At 49.0% G+C, this 22,949-nt stretch overlaps 1 protein-coding gene across 1 annotated transcript in view; it reads right to left on the bottom strand.

Annotated features, from left to right (window-relative positions):
- Positions 1-22,949, bottom strand: part of SIL1 (SIL1 nucleotide exchange factor) — a 95,864-nt gene that overhangs the window by 28,162 nt on the left and 44,753 nt on the right. Inside the window, exons 4-7 of the mRNA XM_062001940.1 lie at positions 12,318-12,438; positions 10,910-11,006; positions 8,433-8,624; positions 3,628-3,749 (exon numbers count right to left, since the gene is read on the bottom strand). Coding sequence (XP_061857924.1) covers positions 3,628-3,749; positions 8,433-8,624; positions 10,910-11,006; positions 12,318-12,438 — 532 coding nt within the window. The remainder of the gene's footprint in view (positions 1-3,627; positions 3,750-8,432; positions 8,625-10,909; positions 11,007-12,317; positions 12,439-22,949) is intronic.

A 22,949-nucleotide genomic window follows, 5' to 3' on the forward strand; every position in this document is an offset into this window, starting at 1 on the left:
GTCTCTCCTCACTTCTGATTCACCCCTAAGTGAACAGGGAGCATTTGGGATAAAGATTCCAGAATGCACTTGGCATAAATTATCCTTGTCCTTCTGAAGGGATTACAGAAATCCTTTTATTACAAAATATTAAAATGTTCAGCTTATTGGTGTGGAAAACAACGTTTTCTGGAGGTAAAGTTTCTCAAAATTGAGGTTTTAATCACCAGCATAATCCTTGCTGGCTAACGTCCCCAGCCTTGGGAAACATCTAGATAGCAGCCACACTGAGGCCTGGCTGTGCTGGGAACAAAGGAAGATGCTGCCTGTAAATAGCTCAGAGGACATCAGAAGACACTTCTCTCATCAGCAATCTTTTATTTAGCTTAATATAGCTCCTCTTTGCATAAAACATGGCCATTTTTGCAACGTTTGGACCCTTTGGCTTGTCGTCTGAAGATGCTGGAGCGTACCTTGGAAAACAGGGAGGAACATTCTGCAGCCAGTAGTTTCACTTGCCTCCAAAATGCTCTGTCTTAATATTTCATACTTATATATATTTAAATGTTAGTGCCACTGGATAAGTGCTAACGTGCTTTTATGCTAATGCAATCAGTGACAATCCAGATAACGCTGTGTATTGGCATGTAGTGTTAGTGAATTATGGATACCTAAATGTACAGTCCCACATGGCTAGCAATTATTTTTGTTAGTGCATTTAACTTTTATTTGCAATCAGAGCACTTGAGGATTGTTCAGGTGAAGTTTGCTTTTGCAAACTGCTCAACAGAAAACATTCTGTTCAAGGTTTGAGGACAGTAAGGCTGTGATGACGTCTTTGAGTTGCCAGAAGGGCATCACTCTGAAAACTCTGCCAGATGGAGTGATGTTTGATTTGGTCACAGGCTCAGCAATTAAAACCCAAATACCTAAAATAAAGGACATGGATGAGAAACAAGAGATGAAATCTTGATTTCTTCCCTATCAGGTCACCCTCTTCCATGGCAGAGGCTCACAGATAGAGGCAGAGGGATGCCAGGAGGACAGTGTCTGTGCAGGCAGCACTCTGGCACCCTTGCTTCGAGGACCAGACCCCACTCTGCTAAGGCTGCTTTTCAAGTTCAGTTTAAGCCAAATAAATACAAGTGATACCAGGAAGCAGAAACCCAGAGTAGTTCCTGCTGTGCCTTCTCCCCCTCCTCTTTCTCCTCCTCCTGCCTTTGCTGATCCAACATCTCGGCCAGGCACCCGACCCGTTGGCTCAAGATGCTGATCCACTTGAAAAGCCTTTGGTCCCAACTGGTTTTCAGCACAGTCAGACCTGAGCCAAGCCCCAGCCAGACTGTGTGCAGGCAAGAGCTGGGTTGCTCCACCCCTTAGCTGCTTCACTGCCTGATCAGAGATCAGGACAACGAAAATCTGGAGGAGATATGGAGAGTTTTCAAGGGGTTAAAAGTTCTGGATGTGACCCAAACGTGTCTGAGGCTGCTCAGGGCCCAGTGGTTTTCTCCTGCTATAAACCAATTTGCCCACAGACAACTCCAGCTTCAGCTATGCCAGGAGTTAATGGCCTCTTGGGCCGGGCTGACGAGCTGCTATGATCACACCCTGATTTTCCTCTGGGAAGGTCTGCCTGCCTTAAAATTGTTGGTCTGAGCCAATCTGGCTGAAAAGACCTGTGAGCTAGCCACAGAGCCATTTGGTGAGCTGCAGACCATCACCTCTTGCCCAGATACAGCTCAGCATCCAGCACAGGAGCACACAAGCACGGATCAGGTTGTGCCCCTACAGCCCAGAGAGCTGTAGCACCTCTGGGCATTTACTGGAAAATCCTACCATCCAACTAGGAACAACATCCATGAGTGAAGGAAATAAACAACCTCCTCTCAGAAAAACATAAGCCATCAGAAAATGCTTAGCATGAAGTACTTGAAATGCCCACGGCAGTGGAAATGGAGCACGGAGTGAGCTGAGGAAATGTATGAACAAACAAATTAAGTGGAGAGCACAAAGCAGATGAGTTGGCATGTAGGTGTCTATTGAGAAAGCTTAAGCACAGCAAGGGGGGATAAAAAAAAGTAAACCCAAACCCCAAGCCATAATATTCCTCACATTTTGGAACTGAGCTCTCAAACAATACATCATCCAAACCACTCAAAAGTACCATCTGTCAGAATGGCCTTTACTGAAAAAAGGGGTCTAAAAGTCTCCAAAGCACTCTTTGAGTATTATCCTATTAGAAAAGAGACTCTTTCTGTCCAAAGAAAGGCATTTGCAATTAACTGAGGAACGCTATCTAAAGCCATTAGTTTTGTGGCCATTGCTACACGCTCGTCCCGTGAGAGATGGAACCTCTTGAGCCTCAATCAAGTCGTGTTAAGCTAAACCAGGAAAGAAATGATTTGACAGTCCCCATCCTTCTGCAAGTTACCTGAAAATGCTTCCAGAGCCTCTGCACCATTATCTCTTTATGAAACACATAATTAAGAGTCTACACACTATTACAGAACCTGGGGAAACAATTACAGTGTTGTTTCAAACATTAAGACACGCCAGAATAAGAAGAGTGTATCTGATGTGAAAGTGTGTATCCTCCTGTGATGAGGGAGTCAAGCTCTGCTTCAGACTACAAGCTGGACCCTTTCCTGCTGTAAATCTGGGTACCTGCAGCTGTCCATCAGGCCACAGAACTTCACACATGCTGAGGACCAACTGCATTGCATACAAGACTGCAAGAGAAATGCAGATTTGTGGGCTGGGTATTAGCCTAAGTGATAAATAATGTATAACGGTGGAGAAGGTGACCAAATAGGCACAGAAATATGCAGATGTAATTGTCTTGACTTGCAGTCTTCACTTTGCACTTCTGACCTTGAAGTCTGGGTTCATCCAATGCATTTCCAAAGCCTCTGCACACGTGAATGTGCAATGCTCACCCCCTTCAGCCCCAAATGCCATAAAACAAAAAGGGCACCAGTAAAGCCCAGTGAGCCCACACGATACCACCTGCAGCACTACACTTTACATCCTAGCATGAGGCAGACTGGGCTTCCTCAGGCAACAGCCACTTTCCCATGAACCACAAACATCCTTCTTCAGACTGCTGACCTCCTGCCTGACCCTGTGTCTAACTCACTCCTTTGGTGTTAGAGGCACATGTCTGTGGGGCCAAACCCCAGCCCCAAAGACCCAGGGAGTTGCAGAATTTCTGAAATCAGCATGTCACTATCCCAAAGCAGCGTGGGAGCAAGGAGCAGGAGGGAGAAAGGTGCTTCCTGAGGCACTCACAACCACAGCATCCTCCAGGTCTTCCCCCAGAGAGGGCTGCCAGGAGGAGAGGAGAAGCAGAATTATTACTCTGGGACCTTGAAAAAACAAGGAGCCCTGGCAAAAAAAAGAAACAATCACAGCTTTCCCACAGAACTACTTCTGGCTAAGTCTAATGTGCAGGATGAGGATGCACTGAAAAGACCGGGATCCGTGGTCAGGACAGGGCTAGGCAGGGGAGAAGACAATTTGGTGTGTCACAGCACGAAAGAAGCCCCATCTCCTGCTATTAGAAATACATCCAGAGAGATGAAGAGATTCACAGAGCCTGTGTGGTCTCTGGAGGTTTTCACCCTCCCAGCTGGGTGAGAGTGAGCTCACCTGGACAGTGCAGCTCCCAGGACGAAGGCAGCGTGCTCCTTCAGCACAGCCTCGGTGCTGTTCAGCCCCTTGATCACAAGCTGGAGTCCACCCATGGAGAGGAAATCCTTGGCATTGTCCACCTGGGAGAGAGCAGATCCTCGTCAGTATGAAACCCCCAGCTAGATTCCACTCCAGAACTTGCTTCAGAAAGCACAGCACCTCTTCCCTCCCAGCCTGACCAGGGCCCAAATGCAAAAGGAAGGACTGTGGCTGGGATTTCCCCTAGCAGTGTCTGTGGTTGTAGAAGCCCAGTCTGTTGGCAGGTGGCTGTTGTCACATGCAGAGGGCATTTCTGAATACTAAGGTGCTCTGATCAGCTGTCAGAACTCCTCTTGACATGCACTTTGGTAATTCAGGTGATGTCAAAAATTCAGTAAATCCAATGATGTCAAACCCCCCTCCACTTCCCTGCTCTCTCACTGAGACAGGCCTTTACTGAGAACCCAGGGAATTGTATGTTTGCAAATGCAATTAATTAATTGATGCTCTAATTGCAGCAGCAGGAGATAGGCATGTTTAAGAGACTGTCAGCAGCAACGGCAGATGGGCAGCATCAGCTCTGCAGCAAGGTGCACAGGCAGTTCTGGAGGGGGTTTGTGGGCACCATCAACGATGTTGTGTGGGTGGGACAAGCAAAAGGCACAGTCCCTTTGGGAAGGGTCAGCCAGGAGCTTCTTCTCAGGGCAGCACGAGCAAGGATTTCCTTAAAACCAGACAATATTGGACTAACTGCCATCAGGGGAAAGTTGAAACGTTAGTGGGGATTCATCTGCCTTTGACTTCAACCAGGCTTGGGGCTAACCAGGCACAAATCACAGAGGGCATCTGTTCTCAGAGAGGAGATTAGAAAAGGGCTCCGAGTCACCCATAAACAAAATGTAAGAGACACAGCACAAAGTGCTTCAAGTACAAAACTCAAAGTCAAATCCATGCAGTTTGGTTTTCAAGGACAGGGGGTTTTTTTGCAGTTTAAAAGGGAATCTGAGGAACACTCAGAATTGCACATTAGAATTGCAGGGTTAGGACTCAGGGTGGGAATCTCAACATCTCTCTGAAAGACAGGGAGATGGGAGCATAGGCTGGTGATGGAAATGGAACACAGAAAGGAGTTATCAGCCAAACCAAGTGGCCTGCCCCATGGGCTGGGACAGGACAGGTACCACAAGCATGCAGGGCACGTGGGGCTCCAGCACCAGCACTTTTTTAGTCGACAGTGACTTCATACTCAGTGTTATTTTTAATCCAACCCATGTTCCTCCACCAAAATCACCCTAAGTCAGGTATTTTAGGCACCCAAGAGAACGAAGCAGCTGCTTTGCTTTATGTCCTATGGGTATGTCTTTACCAAAGCAGGACCTGGGGAGCTAAAGCTCATCTCTCCTCCCCAACGGGACAATACCCACCACTTGCTGTCTCTCTGCAAAGCCAGCCACAGAAAGCCAGACTCTGCAGGGCTGCTGGGGCTGATTCAGGATTTGCAGCAGCTTTTGTATCCTTTCACATCCTATTCTTTTAACTGTCCCTGTAAACTGGACCTGCCAGACCTCTAACTTTTCTGCAGGCCTATCTTTGTCTACAAAGCAAGCTATGCAGCAACCCAGTTCTGGCTGCCAGGGGGTTCTTTTATTGCTCAGCCTCTCTAAGAACTCCGAGGCTGTCTGAATGCTGGAATTGGACGTTGACTTCTGCTCAAGAGGGAACACACAGACAGGCAGAAGTTTGCATTCAGCATCAGTCCTGGTGAAACCAACCGTCGCTGTAACCTCATCAGCACCTGAGTCCTCGAGGCCAAGCCCAGCGTGAGGCAGACACCGCAGCTGCACAGCAGAAACGGTTCTCTAAAGCTTATTTTGAAGAGGGATTTATTTATGTATTTTTAAACTAGAGTCTGTTGTGAGAGCTCCTTCCCTCATTTGCTGTTTGAAAACTGACAAAACCCCCAAACTCAACAACTTGAAGGAATTAACCTCTCTGGGGAGCGGAGGATGCTGCGAGGCAGCAGCTCGCGCCTCGCTTCAGTCCGCTGCAGTCGGCACGGAAGAAAGCCAAAGATCAAAAGAGCTCTTGAGTGAAGTACACAGGCAAGGTGGGTGAGGAGAGGGATGGGAGAAGAGCAAATATGACAGTTATTCAGGGAGCAGCTTTGGATCGGAGGAGAAAGAAAATGGAGAGGGAAGGCAAGGGAGAAAACGTTAGAAAGCAAGAGGAAGGAAACGCAGCGTGTCAACCGTACGCAACGGAGAGGAAATTAGCAGTGAGAAATGGTGTAGCATGTCAGAGGAGGGGAGAGGGGAGATAAGGAGAGTAAATAATTGAGAGAAAGAGCCTGCAACGCGTGAGAACGGGCCTTGGCTCCGCACACTGCTGTGCAAGCACCATGAATTCTGTTTATAAATGAGTTATGCTCTGGCCTCTCCACATTTGCATTTGTTTTTTATGCGTTACAGATAACCCAGCAAGCCAAACCTTCCTGCTCTTTCTCCAAGTTGTGCTCCCAAACATGCCAAGTTGAATCCTGACTGATGAGAGGCAAACCAGAGCTGGCAACCAAAAGCTGAGCAAACACGGAGCCCTTGGGCTGACTCTTCAAGAGCAGGAGAGAACATCCCTCCCCGGGCTTGGCGCCGGCCGCAGCGTCCCCTCCACTCCCTCGCAGCGAGCTTGGAGGCACGTGCTGCTTCACCCCAGGATGCTCATAGTCACACCATGGAGTACAGCCCATCCTCTGCTTGCAAACCCTACGGGCCATGGTGTTTTCCACTCCACTCCATGAGGCATTTTGTGTCCCAGAGGCAGCAGCAGGACAGCTGGGACCTGAACCGTTACCAAAAGCTGTGGGACATTACCGTTCAGATGGAAGCTGGGGGAAGAGGGAGCAGCAGAGCCATCAGCAGCCCCACACGTGTGTCCATGCCCATGTCCTGGGCCAACCCCTCCTGCAAGGATCCCAGCCCCCAGCCACAGGAGCTGGGGCTCACTGCAGAACACTCCTGACAAGTGCAGCTCTTCCAGGGTTATGCGGCACAAACGGCTCTGGCTGCTATTCAGTAATTACATTAAGCCAGTGCTGCTAAAGTCAGTACCAAGCAGAGATAATGCTCTGGACGCATTCAACTGGCTGGAAGAAGAAAGAGGAGGAAAAGCCACGCTGGCTTAGAGACAAGTCATATTTCTTATCAGCTTCCTGCCTGATGAGAAGGTGCTGCCCAGCCATCTGCCCCGACAGCGCGGGCACAGAGCAACTCTGTGATCGATGCACAAAGGAGTCCCCTGTGCTCCCTGTCAGCCTCCCTGCCATTTCCCCCTTTCTGACCCCTTTGATGCTGGATGTGGTTCCCTTTGATGCTCCAGTCCCTGCACAGGGAGCAGGGGCTGCTTCTCCCCTCCTCTGCCTCTCAGAAATAGTTTGCCCCGTCCCTTGCTGCAGGCAGGTGGGATCATATGCTGTAATAGTCCAGACCATTATGCTGGAATCTAAAGCACTGCAGGGTGTTTGGGGGCTGCTTTTTAGCATGCTGGCCTGATGCTCTGGCACCCTTAGCCAGACAGAATTAGCCCTGAGTATAAATATGAAGCTCTTTGGGTGCCCATTGTTCACACTTATTCTCTGAGTAAGACAGATGCCATCAGTGAGACAAAGGCATCAGAACAAACAGCAAGGAAGCCTCTGCATGTGTATGACAGAGATTTAGTGTGGAAATTTAAGACAAAGAGGCCTGGAAATAACACTTCTGTTAGCTGGTGCATGGACTTCTTCTCTCAGCAGCACATTCCTTCAGCTACCTTCCCCCAAAGCACAACTGTGACCTGAAAGGTCTTGCCCTGGCACGTCCTATGGAGCTGTCCTATTCACTCTCTGAAACGATCAGTCACAGAGAGAAATACTGGAAGCTCATGCAGTTCATTCCAGACTCTCCCAGTCACTGGGGACAGAGAAGCCCACTTGTTTCCCACGAGGCAGAGCACAGCCTTGATGCCCAGACACCCACTCAGGCTGCTGCAGAACAGGAAGGCAGCAAGCACAAAGGAGGAGAGCAGTGTGCCCACAGCTTCCAATCCACGGGAGGTAAAAAGGTGAGAGCTGAAAGCAGAGCAAGAGAGATCAGAGGGAGGGGGAGAATAGTGTGAGCACCTGAGGAAGTGAGATTTCAGGAGAACTATTCTGCCTCACACAGAGCTATTTAGCACAGCTCAGCTGATGCTCAGCATCTTGCCATTTGCCTGAGCCTTCGGTCCTTGTCACCACTGGCCCAGCTGTGAGAGAGGCTCTGCAATGCCACTTTTGACTCACATCAAGACAAACGCAGGCTTTTGGGTGGCTGCTGTCTTCCCTGGTACAAAGACAGTCTCAGCAAACTGATGTAAGGGCACCTACCTGCAAGCACAGAGGCTTTCCAGGGAAGGAGTGAGGAGTTTTCTTAGCAGACACCACTCTACTTACCCAAAAAAGGCAGATAAACCCCCATCTTGTAACATTAAGCAAATAAAAGAAGCAGAGAGGGCTAGAAGAAAAGGCTGAGAACAGACAACAAATCAGGCACCACTAACCCCCAGGAAACCGCTCGCTCCTGGCACCACAGATGATTTATTCAAACCTGGATATAAAAGAAGCCTGCAATGGCCCTCTGCTGTCTGTTATTGTCCCAGGATTATGATAATTAAGCAATTTGTATTACCTGATACCGATAAGAAGCATAAACCCCCCGTTTCTGGCAGCATATCCCTTGGATTTTACATGGTAATTACTAATGCATTTGTGTTACCTGGTGAACATAATATTCGAGATCATAAAGCGCTGCCACCTTCTCATCCAGCGTGGAGACAGAGCTGTTGAATGTGCTGATTAATTTAACCATAATTTCATAATCTGTTTCCATCTTCACATTCAGCTTTTCAAACTCCTCCTTCAGCTGCTCTATGGGCCGGAACTTCTTCCTCACCTCTTCCTCGTGGGCCTTGGAAGGAGAAGGAGGAAATCAGATATGAAGGCAGGTGATAAAGAAACTCCAGCCCCAAACCGACAAGGGAAACTTGTCTGTCTGTGCAAATGGCTTTGCTGCTGTGGAGCAAAGATGCAGGGGCACAGTTGGAGGGTCTTTCTGAGAACCTCAGGAACCCAGTTATCTGTAAGACACCTAGTTCCTGGGTACCAGCAAGCACTTGCCAAGCCTGAACCTAGGGCTTAGTATGTCCTACATGCCTTCCAAAGCAATGTCAAGCCCAGAGGCAGGCAGCACTGCTGTTCTCCATCTGCCTGCAAGGAGATGTTCGCAAGGCCTGACTGCCAAAAGCCCTGAGCAACCTCTCTGATCTCACAGCTGACCCTGCTTGGAGCCAGAGATGGGGTTGGAGAGCTCTGGAGGTCCTGCCCAACCTGACCTGCTCAGTGACTCCATGTCAGTGATATCAAGGAGATCTCCTTGGATGAATATGAAGATGCTTTCATCATCTCAACCACTTAACACATTTCAGGGTGGCTTTATCTCTCTCAGGGACAGAAGCAGTCAGAAAGCAAGGTGGGAGGACCAGCTATGAGATGGGAGCAGCCGAAGTGCTGTGCCCTGGGGCTTGGCCAGGAGATAGCTTGTCCTGCAGCACAGCTGGTCTTCCTCATACAAACAGCAGCCCAAGGGCTGCAATGAACTGAGAGCTGCAGAAAGGTGTGTGGTGAGAAAGAAAAGGCTCTGCTAGAGATCTGAGAGCCCCAGAGCCAGCAGAGATCAATTCTCCAACATCAGCACTGGTGGCACTGGGACAGGAGAGGACAGGAGAGGACAGAGCCCGCTGCTGCAGGGGACGGAGGAAGCAGAGGTGCCAGGCAGAAAACGGGCTGCCCCAAGAGCATGGGAAAGCAAGAAAGCTCCTTTGAAAAGAGATTCTGTCACAAGCACAAATCCCAAAACATGTTTTCACACAGGAGTGACCCTCAAGCAGAGGGTTTGGGCACGTGGTGCTCCCCACAGCAAGCACTGCCCCATTCCCTCGTGCCAACGGGAGCCAAGGGCTTGAGCTGCTGGAGAGAAACGAAAGGAAGGGAAAGCACTGTCAGCCTAATGGCAATCCGTGCTAAAGACTGCTGCCCTAATTACTGCAGGTGCCACCCAGCAACACACAGCAGCAGCCCAGCCCAGCCCAGCCCAGCCACACACAAGTGCTTCTGCAGGAGCAGAGATGGGAAGGCGCCCGGTGTAACTCAATTTACTCTGACACAGTTACTTCAAGGATGAATTTGCTCCCCGCAGGAGTGATTTTAAATGGAGTACTTTAGGTCCATTAGATGGAGCTGGTTTTAGCCCAGTTCCAGGGACAATAGCTATTCTAACAGGGTTTTTTCAAATACAGCTATTTTTTGGTCCCCATAATAGAGTATCACTAATTTTTGCATCTAATGCCACTCATTTCCAGAAGCCCTGCATCAGTAATGCTGGCTGCTGCGTCAATAACCCCACAGAAAAACAAGGCCTTGTGCCAGAGAGGGGAAAAAGCAGATTTCCTGTCACTCCAAGAGTTTAGAGCCTTGACTCCTGCCTCAGTTTTCCTTTGACCGAGACAATGTCAAGGCAGCAGGAGGAGCCAGGGGCTAAGGGAGTACTGCTGAGTGGAAAAGGGGAGAAAGAAAGGCTGTGATCTACCTGACGAGTTGAATATCATCCCACCAGTGTCACAACAGTGGCTCCAAGCCCAGACAGGGCTGAAGGCAGCACTTACATTCTATTTTACTGTGGTTGTGGACTATTTATAACTAAATGGGAAACTTACAGCTTGTGTAAGGAAACTTCAGCCTGTGCTTCACCACATCTGCTTGGTTTTTACTACCCAAGGCATGAGACTGGAAACATAAACCACAAGATCACTTCTGGATCCAGCCATGCCAGTGGCAGGGGATACTATGTTCAGTAGCTTGTCATCATCACCAAACCCAGAAGTGTCTCAGCTGCACAACACTTGTCATCCTTCCTCATGCTTAGGAGGATAGTGAAGAGCAAAATCAAATCCTTTACATTTGAAACGAATACAACAGAGCTGAACCAAAACATTTCCATTTCTACAGAAACCCCAGGATTACTACAAAAAAGGGGTGAGAGTTTCACAGGGTATTTTAAGTCCATGTTCACCAGACTGGTCTACACAGTATTTTTCCCAAGCAATTCCTTTAATCATCATCTTTCTAAGACATGCAATGCAGAGAGTCTGCATCTGTGCAGCATGCGTTGCTTTAGAAACAAGGAACCCCTCTTACCTTTCTTTCTGCCTTTTCACTCTCCTTCATTTTAGCCAAAGCTTTTTTGAGCTCCTGGGATGTGAATGAACTCGAATCAACATCCACCTTGCCCAGCCTTGCAGAGGAAACAAAGCGAAACATTTTCTGGGTGAACAATTGCATCTGTAATATTTCCGTTGTCATATAGTGGCAATGCATAACGTCAGGAAGAAAGGAGGCAAGAGCCCTAGATCTCCATGCATCTCACTCAGAACACACAGAAAAGCTCCCACACTCAGTAAAAGATGAGCCTGAGTGCTGCATTTGGTGTAGTTTGCAGATACCTCACTCTGGCAATCAAAAAAGGCTCCATAATCTGCATGTTGACTCAAAATCTCTAGTCACAGAACCCCAGAATCCCAGCATAGTGGGGGCTGGAAAGGCCCTGCAGTGCTCATCCAGCCCCAGCCCCTGCTCAAGCAGGTTCCCCTGGCTCAGGGGGCACAGGAACGTGTCCAGGTGGGGTTGGGAACCTCCCGAGGAGGAGCCTCCACACCCTCCCTGGGCAGCCTGGGCCAGGGCTCCCTCCCCTCAGTACCAAAAGGCTTTCTCCTGGTGTGAAGTGGAGATTAATTTATGCCTCTGAATTTCATGCAGTGATATAGAAAAGCTGGAAATGTTTCAGGGGAAAACCAAAAAAGCATCACTGTGCCACTAGATCACTGCTAAGGACTTGCAGGCTTTAACAGGGAGCTCTACAGCTGAAGTGCTGATGATCTTTGCACACAAAGTGTAGAGCAAGGGTAAGTCCAAGCAGAAATGACACAGAAATGCTTCAAACCATGTTGTGTTGCTCTTTACATTCACCTTATTGGAACTTACCCACGCCATAAATACTCTTGAACAGAAAAAAAAGGCAAGATAAGCTTTGAGGAGGAGGGTGTCAAGCAGAAAGTCAGCACCAGTGAAACTTTTAAAACAGATTTGAAGCTGTGGGTTGTGTGATCTAAGGGGAACTGATGTCTGGAAAACTGCTGCAAGCCTGCTGACTGCACCCAGCTAAAACCAATATTATCTGGCTCAGCCAACATAAAGAAAGCCCCTCACAACTGCTCTCATGGTTCAGGCTCAGAAAGTAGCTTCAGACCACAGGAAAAGGAATGACAAGGGAATAAATGTCGATCCAAGAGGTCACATTACAAATGGAGTTTCGCTGTCATGGGATGAGAAGCCAGGAAGGTGTCTCTGAGCATGCACTCAGGGCACTTCTAGAGCCATCCCAAAGGAATCTCAAAGGACTGGGCTCTGTTTTCAGCACAGCTGAGCTCTTAAACCAGCAATTAAGTCTCAGGAAGAGATAGCAATTGAGGGCACCAGAGAACTCCACCTCTAACAAAAGACATGAAACCTGCAGCCCACCCAGCCACTGTGCTTTGCACCACTGTACCTTTTCCTTCTCTTCCCTTCTCTCGTGTCACCATTTTCAGTGTTGCTGTCTGGGAGCTTGGCTTCTCTGGCTCCTGTCTGCAGATTTAATCGTACGTGTGACCCTGCAGGAACAGCTTGACCTACAAACAAAGGTCAGATCATTATTTCAGGCCAGGTGCGGTATTTCAGCTTTGCTCACAAAGTGTGAGCTGAAGGTGCCCACGCCTGCACTCCTTGGGTCACACCAACCCCAGGCAATGCTACAGGCTTGGGGGAGAGTGGCTGAAAAGCTGCTGGAGACCAGTTCCTAAGAGAGCCCAACAACTCCACATCACAGGAGAGGATCTGGAGACTATTTGGAGAAAGGGGAATTGGGATAGAGAGCATAAAAGAACGTTGTCAGAGTGAAACCAAAGCCTGGTGCAGAGTGCAGGCAGGCACGCTGAATATCAGGTGTACTGAGGTGAGGCTGTGTTGGTTTGGAAATATTGTATTAAAGGGAATATATGATCACTATTACCCACCAACAAAAATACAAGGAATGTGTTAAGCTTTGGTTTGAAAAGCAGAAAAGATGGGAAATGCAGCCTGTTTGTTCTTGGCCAGAGTTGAGCACAACCACGTCCTGCTGTGACGGAGAGAGGACAAGGTTTGGCCACTTCCTCTTGATGTTGCCTTGTCTTCTTCTAATGCAAGAAAGCTGCCAGCTCAGGAGAGAGGGGCTGCTGTTGAATGAATACAGAGATCTTAGCTGCACATGGATGGACAGACAGACACATGGCTACCCATGCTCCTCTCTCTCAATGAGGTTTCCCTGTTCAGCCTTTATCTGATTCCATCTACCTGAAAAGATGCTGAGGCTAAAATAACACAGCATGCAGGAGACAAGCAGCATCTCCTACCAAAGGCAAGAGAAGACAGGGATAATTATTTCACACAACAAATACATGTTCTCAAAGTCAAAACCCTCTAGTCTGGGGAACAACTGGATTGATTCCTCCCGCCTTAAGACCAAAGAGACGTGCCACTGATCAAAGGACCTGATGCTTCCTACATCAGACTGGGATGTTTGTCACAACTCACACAAAAACATTTCAAAGCCTAAAGCCATCCAGCAGGTATAAATGCATTTAGAAGAAACAGGAAAATCCATTCTGGAGGATTTCCTATTAAAACAGGGTGCATTTCTGATAGCTCCTCTTTCTCTGCACCATCTCCTGTCTGCAGGAAGCTGCCTTGGTCAGATATGAGGGGACAGATGTGATCACCTCCTCATTTTAAACCATGCAAGGCCAGGCCAGCTGTGCCCCCTCCACACTCAGCATGCTTTCTGCCAACAGACACAAACCTTCTCCTGCTCCTCTACTTGTGACACGTGGGAGCTTTAATCTCTGCGTCTTTCTAGAGACACACTTTGAAAGGGTGAGCTTTGCAGGAATCCACTGAGCTGTCCCCCTCACAGACCATGAAGGCAATGCATGCTGGTCAAAAAGGAGTTTGTAGGGTCTCCACGGAAAGCAGGGCAGCACATCTCTTCTCCCCGTTGCTGGAGACACCAAGCACAGATTCACAGAATCTTAAGGGTTGGAAGAGATCTCGAAAGCTCATCCAGTCCAACCCCCCTGCCAGAGCAGGACCACATAGAGTAGGTCACACAGGAACCCATGCAAAGAAGGAGCCTCCACAACCCATCTGGGCAGCCCCTTCCAGTGCTCCCTCACCTGAACAGGGAAGAAATTCCTCCTTGTGTTTCTCTGGAACCTCTTATGTTCCAGCTTTAACCCATTGCCCTTTGTCCTGTCATTGGCCACCAGTGAGAAGAGCCTGGCTCCAGCCTCCTGATACCCACATGAACGAGGTCACCCCTCAGTCTCCTCTCCTCCAAGCTGAAGAGCCCCAGCTCCCTCAGCCTTTCATCACAAGGGAGATGCTCCACTCCATCATCTTTGTGGCCTTAAGGGCTGCCAGCAAGGAAGACAAAAAATGATAACCCAGCACTGAACATGCAGATGCAAGAGAACATCTTCCTCCTATAAGGCACAAACAGCACTCAGGGGAGAAAGCAAGGGGTGAGCTGGGTCCTTCCCCTCCCAAAGGCAGTGGCTTTCCTGGCTGTGCCACGAGCACTGGGACAGCCCAGGTTACAGCCACAGCTCTTGCTGAAGCAGCTCCTCAATTGGCAGGCATAGGCAGAAATAAATGTCCCTGTTAGAAGAGTACAGTGTATTCCGACTGTCGTGCTCCCGGTGCATCTGGCCACATTAGTTCACCCGGTTGCCAGGGGAGAGGAATGTGGTTGATGGGCTTTGCTTAAAAGAAATATCAAGAGGGAAGGTAAGGAGCAGCCTCCAGAAGGGCTAGGTGACTCCTGTGTTATCAGCCCTCCCAGTTTCTATTTTCAGTGAGTGATAAATAAGAGAAAACGTGAACCCCAGCGTGCACCAACTCACAAACCCACTGCAACTGAATTAAGGGGGTTGCCATCAGAGAAGACACAAACCTTTCCTGTTGCTGCTTCTTCACACCTTCCTAAACACAATTTGACTGAGACTATCCAAAGCCCAGAGCAGAAATCTCAGCCTTGATGTGTTTAAGCAGCTTCTGTTGCTACAGGGATTTCTGCTCACCACGGTGCACAGCTGAGCAGGTTCATGCAACTACAGGACAAACACACTGCTTTCTTAAATAAACCATGAAAGATGGCTCTGTTTTCAGATAAGAGGTTGGTGCAGTCACTTTAACATGTTCTAGATGTTTGAGACAGGATGAGGCCTTTGGGTGCATGAAGAAGAATGTGGGCAGCAAGTCAAGAGAGGTTCTCCTCTCCCTCTAACTCTGCCCTGCTGAGGCTTCATCTGGAGTCCTGTGTCCAGTTCTGGGCTCCCCAGCTCAGGAGAGACAGGGAACTGCTGGAGAGACGCCAGTACAGGGACACCAAGATGCTGAGGGGATGGCACATGCGTGTGAGGAGGAAAGGCTGCAGGACCTGGGGCTGTTCAGCCTGGAGAAGACTGAGGGAGCCTTGTTAGTGCTGAGAAATCCCTAAAGGGTGGGTGTGGAGAGGATGGGGCCAGTGTTTGTTCTGTGGGGGCCAGTGACAGGACAAGGGGCAACAGGCATAAGATGGTACACAAAAAGTTCCACTTAAACGGGAGAAAGTGCTTTGGAGCTGAGGTGAGGGAGCCCTGGCCCAGGCTGCCCAGGGAGGGTGTGGAGGCTCCTTCTCAGGAGGTTTCCAACCCCACCTGGACACGTTCCTGTGCCCCCTGAGCGAGGGGAACCTGCTTTAGCAGGGGCTGGGGCTGCAGCAGCTCTGCAGGGCCCTTCCAGCCCCCACTATGCTGGGATGCTGGGATTCTGCTTTCTTGTTTAGTTTGGGGGATTCTAAAGCGTTATTCACAAAGTGTGTTTGAGGGTGGGTCGACTCAAATAATGTGATTAAAATTGACGATTTAAACGAGCAAGCTGGAAACCCTGAATTTTAATCATGTTTCAGTATGTGGCTTCCAGACACTTCCCTTAAAAATAGTTGATTCTCTTTGACTCCTATAATTTGCTGCTATTCAACAACTGGGAGCACGCACCGGAGAGATACATATGTAAGCAATTACCCAGCTTCACGTGCTGCTCATCCGGAATCACACCCTTAATAGCTTCTGCCTCGAGGAATTCATTTCTTACTTATTGTTTGCATCAAGTTACATTCGGGAAATGAAACTCAATTAAAAAACATAACAACAAGTTTATATTTAAGTAATTTTCTGACCTTTTTTTTCTCTCCTTGACACCTTGGAAAAATAAAGGATGTCTATCCAAACAAGCATGTGTGTGATGCTGAATGAAGCCGAGTGGTCCCACTTTTCAGAGACCTCAAATCCTACACTTGCTCCATTTCTTTCTGACCTGCTCTCTTGCTCCTTCTAAAGGGAAAGAAGAATTTCCATCCTAATCGATCTCCCACCTCCAACTCTAGCACCCAGTGAGTAGGACGAGCTGTGAACCCTCCCATGAACCTGCGGAAAAGGCCATAGCTGTCGGAGGAGGGAGTTGGCAAACTTCTTTCCCCACAACCACTTAATATTCTTTACCACTTAAAAAGTATCTCAGACTTGGAATTCTTTAAACCCCAGCTAAAGTGATTTCAGTACGTGTCACTGCATCTGCTTGGGTTGACGGACCTAAGGGAAAGCCACGGGGTTTAAGCAGACCACCCAGCGTCCCTGATGGGGATGTGCCACCTGCCTGCCCCTCAATCACTCAGCCCTTCACCTCACAGCCAAAAAGATAGCATCCAACAGGTAAAATCCTTGCAGAGGACGAAACAAGCCTTGCCACTGTGTGAATGACAAGGTGTTTATTGGGAATGAGTGTCAGGGCAAAGCGACAGCATTTATACTCCGAGCAGAGACGCTGATCCCGTGGCAATGCGCTGCTGGGACAGAGTTATTCTCAGCCTTGATTTAATCCCTTTATCAGCTGCAGGAGCACCAGGACAGATGCAAAACCTCACAGCAACAAAACCACCGGGCCTTTTGGAGGTCCTTCTGGTGCATTAGCATTCCTCTTACCTGGAGCTGTCCTGTCTGCCCTGAAAGTTGCTGAAAGTGACACCGAGGAAGAATTTAATTGATAGCCCTGTTATTTTAATCTTGGCCAGCCAGATTTTTTCAGACACCTGTTTATTACTTCTTCTAATATATTAGATGGAGTAACAGCACCAAAGTCAGCTTCAAGGCAGCAACTCACTCGCAGGGGTTCTGCTGACATTTATAAACTGATGCTATTTCTCTCTTCTGTTTTATGTTATCAGCTAAACCTGTCGACTTAAATTATTGCCTTGTAACCAAATCACAGTTATCTGTTATTCTGTTATGTGTACGTTTCTGAAGCTCTGTGCCTACATCAAGCTCTGCAGAGGTTGAAAACAAGGTGATAAATAAATAAACAAATGGAAAACAGAACAAACTTCCACTGTGCTCACAACTAGGGCGAGGACCAGGCATGTTTCATACAGGATAACTGAAAGCAGAGGGCTGCTGTGCTGAATATGCATCATGTAGTGATACCCAAGTCACTCCATCTCTCTTTTTCTCAACCAGACAAATGAACAACTGCCTTTCCCCACTGAATGAGAAAGGTATCATCCTGCCTGGCTCCTTTCCAGCCCATGATCCCTTTTAGTGCTGGCCACAAGTGGGTTTGCATTTCTGCATGGAGACAATGCTGAGCCCCAACTCACTGCTCAGCATTAAAAACAACCAGGTAAGTTTTACATCATACATCAACACGCAAATCTCATACTGAGATCAGCAGCAACTCCCTATGCTCCTGGCAGTGCCTTCCCCATGTCCTACTCACCTCTTGGACCCCTGAGCTGCCACCCATCGATTTGGCCAGCAACAGAAGCCTAAGAGAGACACAGGACTCTCTCCCTCCAGGAACACCCTGTACCGACAGAACCATCCCCCTGGGAAGGCATCTGCAAGCAGAAAAAAAAGGCAGGATGCCTGGTTTCTCCCTAGGTGAGCATCCTCATCTGCCACTCCACAAAAAAACCCCAGACATTAAAAATCTATTAAGGGTGTGAAAACAAACCACAGGTATAAGTCAGTAACTGGCTCTGCAGCTCCCAGAAATCACCTTGGTATCTGATTTCCTCAGATAACATCTACCTTTCTTTACTCTTTGTTTCATTCTGCACAGGGGAGTGAGGGGAAAGGGACTTTCTTTCTAATACAGGCAACAAAGGAATCTGCAAATCAATACACGGATGTTCCCAGCAAAACAAACCAGCACTGATGTAATATTAAACATAATAAGGCTGCACATGAATGACAGAGCATCTGCACAAACTTATCTGATGGCACTGCACCTACTGCTTCAATAAAATAATGATTAGGGGGAAAAAACCCACAAAGAGACAAATCCCAGGAAGAAGCAGACAAATCCCAGCTCTCAAACACATCAGCTCCAGGAACCACCAGTGCCAGGGGTGGGTCAGTGGGAGAGGCTGAGGCATCACTGCCGGTCACACACAGGGGTACACAACTACCCTGGCACTTACTGGCACTGCCCAATCCTGCTGCAGCCTCTGCCTGGGGAGAGGATGGGACTTCACTCCAGCACAGTTCTTTGGCTGCACAAAGATGCTGCCTGTTTCCCATGGGCTGGGCTCAGAGGAAAACAGAGAAACCAGCCCTTGTGTGATGGGGCTCAGCATGTGCTCCGACTGCAGCCTTTGCTCAGTGCTGTCGAGGGAGGAAGCAGCAAAGCCTGGCTTCTGTTTTATTTTTGTTCATAAGGGTGAGTCATACCACTCCTTGGATTGCTTGTTATTTCAAAACAGAACATTTTTACATACAAAAGGAAGGGAAGATGTGCAGAAGACACGGGTCAAGGAAAGACGGATTACTGATGGGAAGAGGAAGCTGAGAGTCTGAATCTCATTTTGCTACTTCCTGCCTCTTTTTCACTCCTCTACAGCTCCGTGGATTAGTTCACTTTCTGGCAACCCTAATTAAGTGCCACTGGAAAAGGTCATTAATATGCTGCATATCACCTCTTCCAGAGAGCTGGCAGAGAGGTTTAACAGCATCAGGCCTGGAAACTTCCCCCAGCATCCCGGTGGACCTCACTCACAGTGCAGGTGGCAACGAAGCTCCAGCCCCAGCATCCATGTTCCAAGTAGGAACTCCTGCCTTGCTGGATGAAAGGCTTTACAAAGTCACTTCTGTGTGTACTTCTGCTGGGAAATCACAGCTGTCTATTGATCACAGCACATCCTTGGAAAAGCACTGTCTTGGCCACTGCCCAGTGCTCCAAGATTTCTCAGGTCTGCATCATCAGTGACAGCAGGGGCTCTAATCACCCACTCAAAAGAGTCTCCTCCCCCTCTTCTCTGCCCTGCTGAGGCCTCATCTGGAGTCCTGTGGCCAGTTCTGGGCTCCCCAGCTCAGGAGAGACAGGGAAGTGCTGGAGAGAGGCCAGTGCAGGGACACCAAGATGCTGAGGGGATGGAACATGTGTGTGAGGAGGAAAGGCTGCAGGCCCTGGGGCTGTTCAGCCTGGGGAAGAGACACCTGAGGGAGCCTTGTTAATGCTGAGAAATCCTTGAGGGGTGGGTGTGGAGAGGATGGGGCCAGTGTTTGTTCTGTGGGGGCCAGTGACAGGACAAGGGGCAACAGGCATAAGATGGAACACAAAGAGTTCCAGTTAAACACCAGGAGAAGCTCCTTTGGAGCTGAGGTGAGGGAGCCCTGGCCCAGGCTGCCCAGGGAGGGTGTGGAGGCTCCTTCTCAGGAGGTTTCCAACCCCACCTGGACACGTTCCTGTGCCCCCTGAGCCAGGGGAACCTGCTTTAGCAAGGGCTGGGGCTGCAGCAGCTCTGCAGGGCCCTTCCAGCCCCCAGCACTCTGTGAATCTGTAACTAACTCTAGAGAAAACATCTATAATCACTGCATGTTTGCCCTGCTTGTTAAGTGTTCCTCAAGCTCGTGCCTGCAGCACCTGTAGGGGAAGGATGCTGGATGAACCCACCGTGGCCATTCCCATGGTGCTGCTTCTCCAGAGGCTGCCTGCCTGGGGGCTGAGGGCAGCCACTCTGCCTCTGCCTGCAAGGGAGAAGTTGCGGTGGTGCCAGGCTGGGTTTATCACCATTATTTTGTCTTATCATTGCTACAGACAAAGATTCTGCTGTGCAGAGAGCTGATAAGGATAAAGAGATGTCCTTCCTTTCCTGGGATTATGGAGGAAACCATGAGAGAGGAGTTTTGTCCTCACAGCACTCCAAGAAAATGATGTTTTCTTATGCCTCCCAGAGCATGCAGACAAATACTGAGCAGAAAGTGCCCGATCCCCACACCACAGATGTTTAACTCTCAGCAGCCATTCACCCCAGTGTCTTCCAGAGATGACTGAATGGAATGAATTGCTGAAACACTGAATGAACAGTTAAAAAAACCCCTCAACAATATGAAGGACTTTTCACATCAGACTCTTTAGCTGGTTGCTTTATCTGACAGCTCTTTTATTTACTATTCCAAGCTACGCTAATAAGTACCCTGCAATCTGACCTGTCAGAATGGTGATGTCTAAATACAACATTACCACACCAGCCTCGCTCCACACTGCAGCAGAGCAGGGACAGGAGCCACCTGAAATCCCTTGAAGCTCACCAAGGTGAATCTGTTCCCATTTCAGCACCCAGGGTTGCTGCTGGCACTAAAGCCATCCCTGGGAAAAGCCCAAAATCACTGCACTGAAACATCTCAACACAAAATGCCACCATCTCTCAAAGAAAAGCTACTTAGTGCTGCTTAGCTGCTACCCTTTCCCTGCAGCTAATGCCAGAGAGATCAGTGAGTGGGCTCAGGGTGCTAAGGGCTCCTCACAACCAGGATGCCAGGGAGACATGCTCACAGGGAACTTTGAGAGGACATCCTTGCATGCTATGATTTTTGATGCCAACCACTTGCTTGCTGCAGTAATAACAGTGGCTTTAAACACTATCCATCAGGCCTGCAGCTCAAACATTTGTGTAGCTGAAAAGGGGTTTAGAGCCACTCTTTTGCCTGAGTGCTGAGAGGTCTTCTCTGTCATTTGTTTCCCTCAGCAGATATCATGGAAACATTTCTAAACCCAGGGCAGACCCAAATCCCTCCTCCCAGGCCTTGATCCACAGCTAATGGAGAGTGAAGGGCTGCAAGGATGGGGCCTTCCAGGAAGTAACACTTGCTTAGACATGCAAACAAGCATCAGTTAAGTTTGGAGACTCGGTTGGACAACCCAATTTAAGGCGATCCAGAGCTCACCCATGGCACTGATGTGTGTTCTCTGGATCGATCAGCAAGGGGCCATGAGCCCAGACATTCCAAGCAGCAGCATCCCGTGAACTCCAGGCTCCAGCTCCCAACACCTCTGCCAAACACAGCCCTAGACCCTGCTCGGCTTCACCTTGGGCTCAGGGGAAGGGGAGGGAGAGGCAGGTGAATCCAGCAGCAACAGGCAATGGCCCCTGGCTGGCACTGTCAAGAGTGGGTCTGTTATTTCATATCTGCCATCACTGACAGCTGAAAGGATTATTCTGCATGTAGGCCTGGCTGGTGCAGGGGCACACACTGAGCCCAGCTAGCTGCCTGCCTAAACACACTCAGCCTCACAGAACCACTGAATCCCAGCATGGTGGGGACTGGAAGGGTCCTGCAGAACTCCTCCAGCCCAACGCCCTGCTAAAGCAGGTTCCCCTCAACCAGAGGGCACAGGAACACATCCAGTCGGGTTTGGCAGCCTGTCAGTCTGTGCCAGGGCTCCCTTACCTCTATGATAAAGGAGTTTTTCCTTATGTTTAACCCCCTGGTGACAAGATCAGCAGCGAGGATGATGGAGACAGCTGCCAGGCACAGGGCAGAGCGTGTGCCTCCCGCGAGCTGCCTGCTGCCTCCCGGGATGCTCTGAGACGGGAGGCACCGGGAGCGAGGGCGGCTGCAGCGAGGTGCCTGGGGAGGAAGATTCTTAGGGAAGGAGTGGCAGGGAGAAGACATATGGTGCCTCTCTGATGGGAGTCGCTGCTGTAGCATCTGTTGATATATCTTCTACTGCTGCCAATATAGAAAAGCTTCATATGGCAAAGAGCTCCTCGCAACAAGTGCTGCTGCTCTTCCACTTCCCTCTCTGCAAAGGCTTCTCTCACTTGCACTGCACCAGCAGAAAATACACCAGGAGAAGAAATAATAGCATGGAAAGGAGAGGAAGGGTTGCCCTTTTGTAAAATTGGCAAAAAACCCACATGTTTTCAGTCTATAAGCAAAGCCTTCTCTCCAGCTTGGAGGCAGGCATGCTCAGGCATTCCACACAGCCTCATTCCCAGCGTGATGTGTGCCTAGCAAGTTGTACAGAGCACCAAATTCACCTTCTCTCTGATATCCTGCTCGATCCTGTGAACTGTAGCAGTTTAGAGAGTTCAATCCCAGAAAGGTTTGGGCAGCAGAAGAAAAGTAGGGATCAGAAGTGTCCAGCCACAATCTGATTATCTGAGCTCTCCAACAGCACGCTGGGCTGCCTGGACACTGCAGCAACCTTTGTCTCACCAAGGCAACATCCAACAGAAGCAGTATTTATACAAGCCGGTTTTAATCCCTCTCCATCTCATTAAGCTATTTCTCCCCAGGCCTACATTATTTCATAATGCCACTGCAACCTATTTAATAACAGTCATCCCACAGGTGTATTTGTTATACTAGAAAGCCCATCTGAGATGCTGAAGGCTTATCTACATTCAGGGAAGGTCTATGCAGAACAGAGGCAGAGAAGGATGAGGGGGATGACCAGGAGGACTGAGAAGCTGACAAAGGAACTGAGGACATCTATCCTGCTGGATTTGAAATATCTAATACCTCATTGAGCCAGGAACCATTGGCTTCTTTACTAAGACAGAGATTAGCACCTCCAGAAGATCATCTACCACAGCTGTCTTCCACATCTGTCACTCTCAGAGAGTCTCTCTTCCTCTCTCCAGGAAGTGTTGAGATGGCCACCACGGATGAACACAAGGCAGAGAAAGCCACCCCTAAAGAACCCAGTAACACAGAGGAAAGGGCACAATTGCTCTCTAGAGAGCGATAATCCATCAAGACCAACACCAGAGAGAGTGTGA

Source organism: Colius striatus, chromosome 9 (assembly GCF_028858725.1).
Source record: "Colius striatus isolate bColStr4 chromosome 9, bColStr4.1.hap1, whole genome shotgun sequence".
NCBI classification, from domain to species: Eukaryota; Metazoa; Chordata; class Aves; order Coliiformes; family Coliidae; genus Colius; species Colius striatus.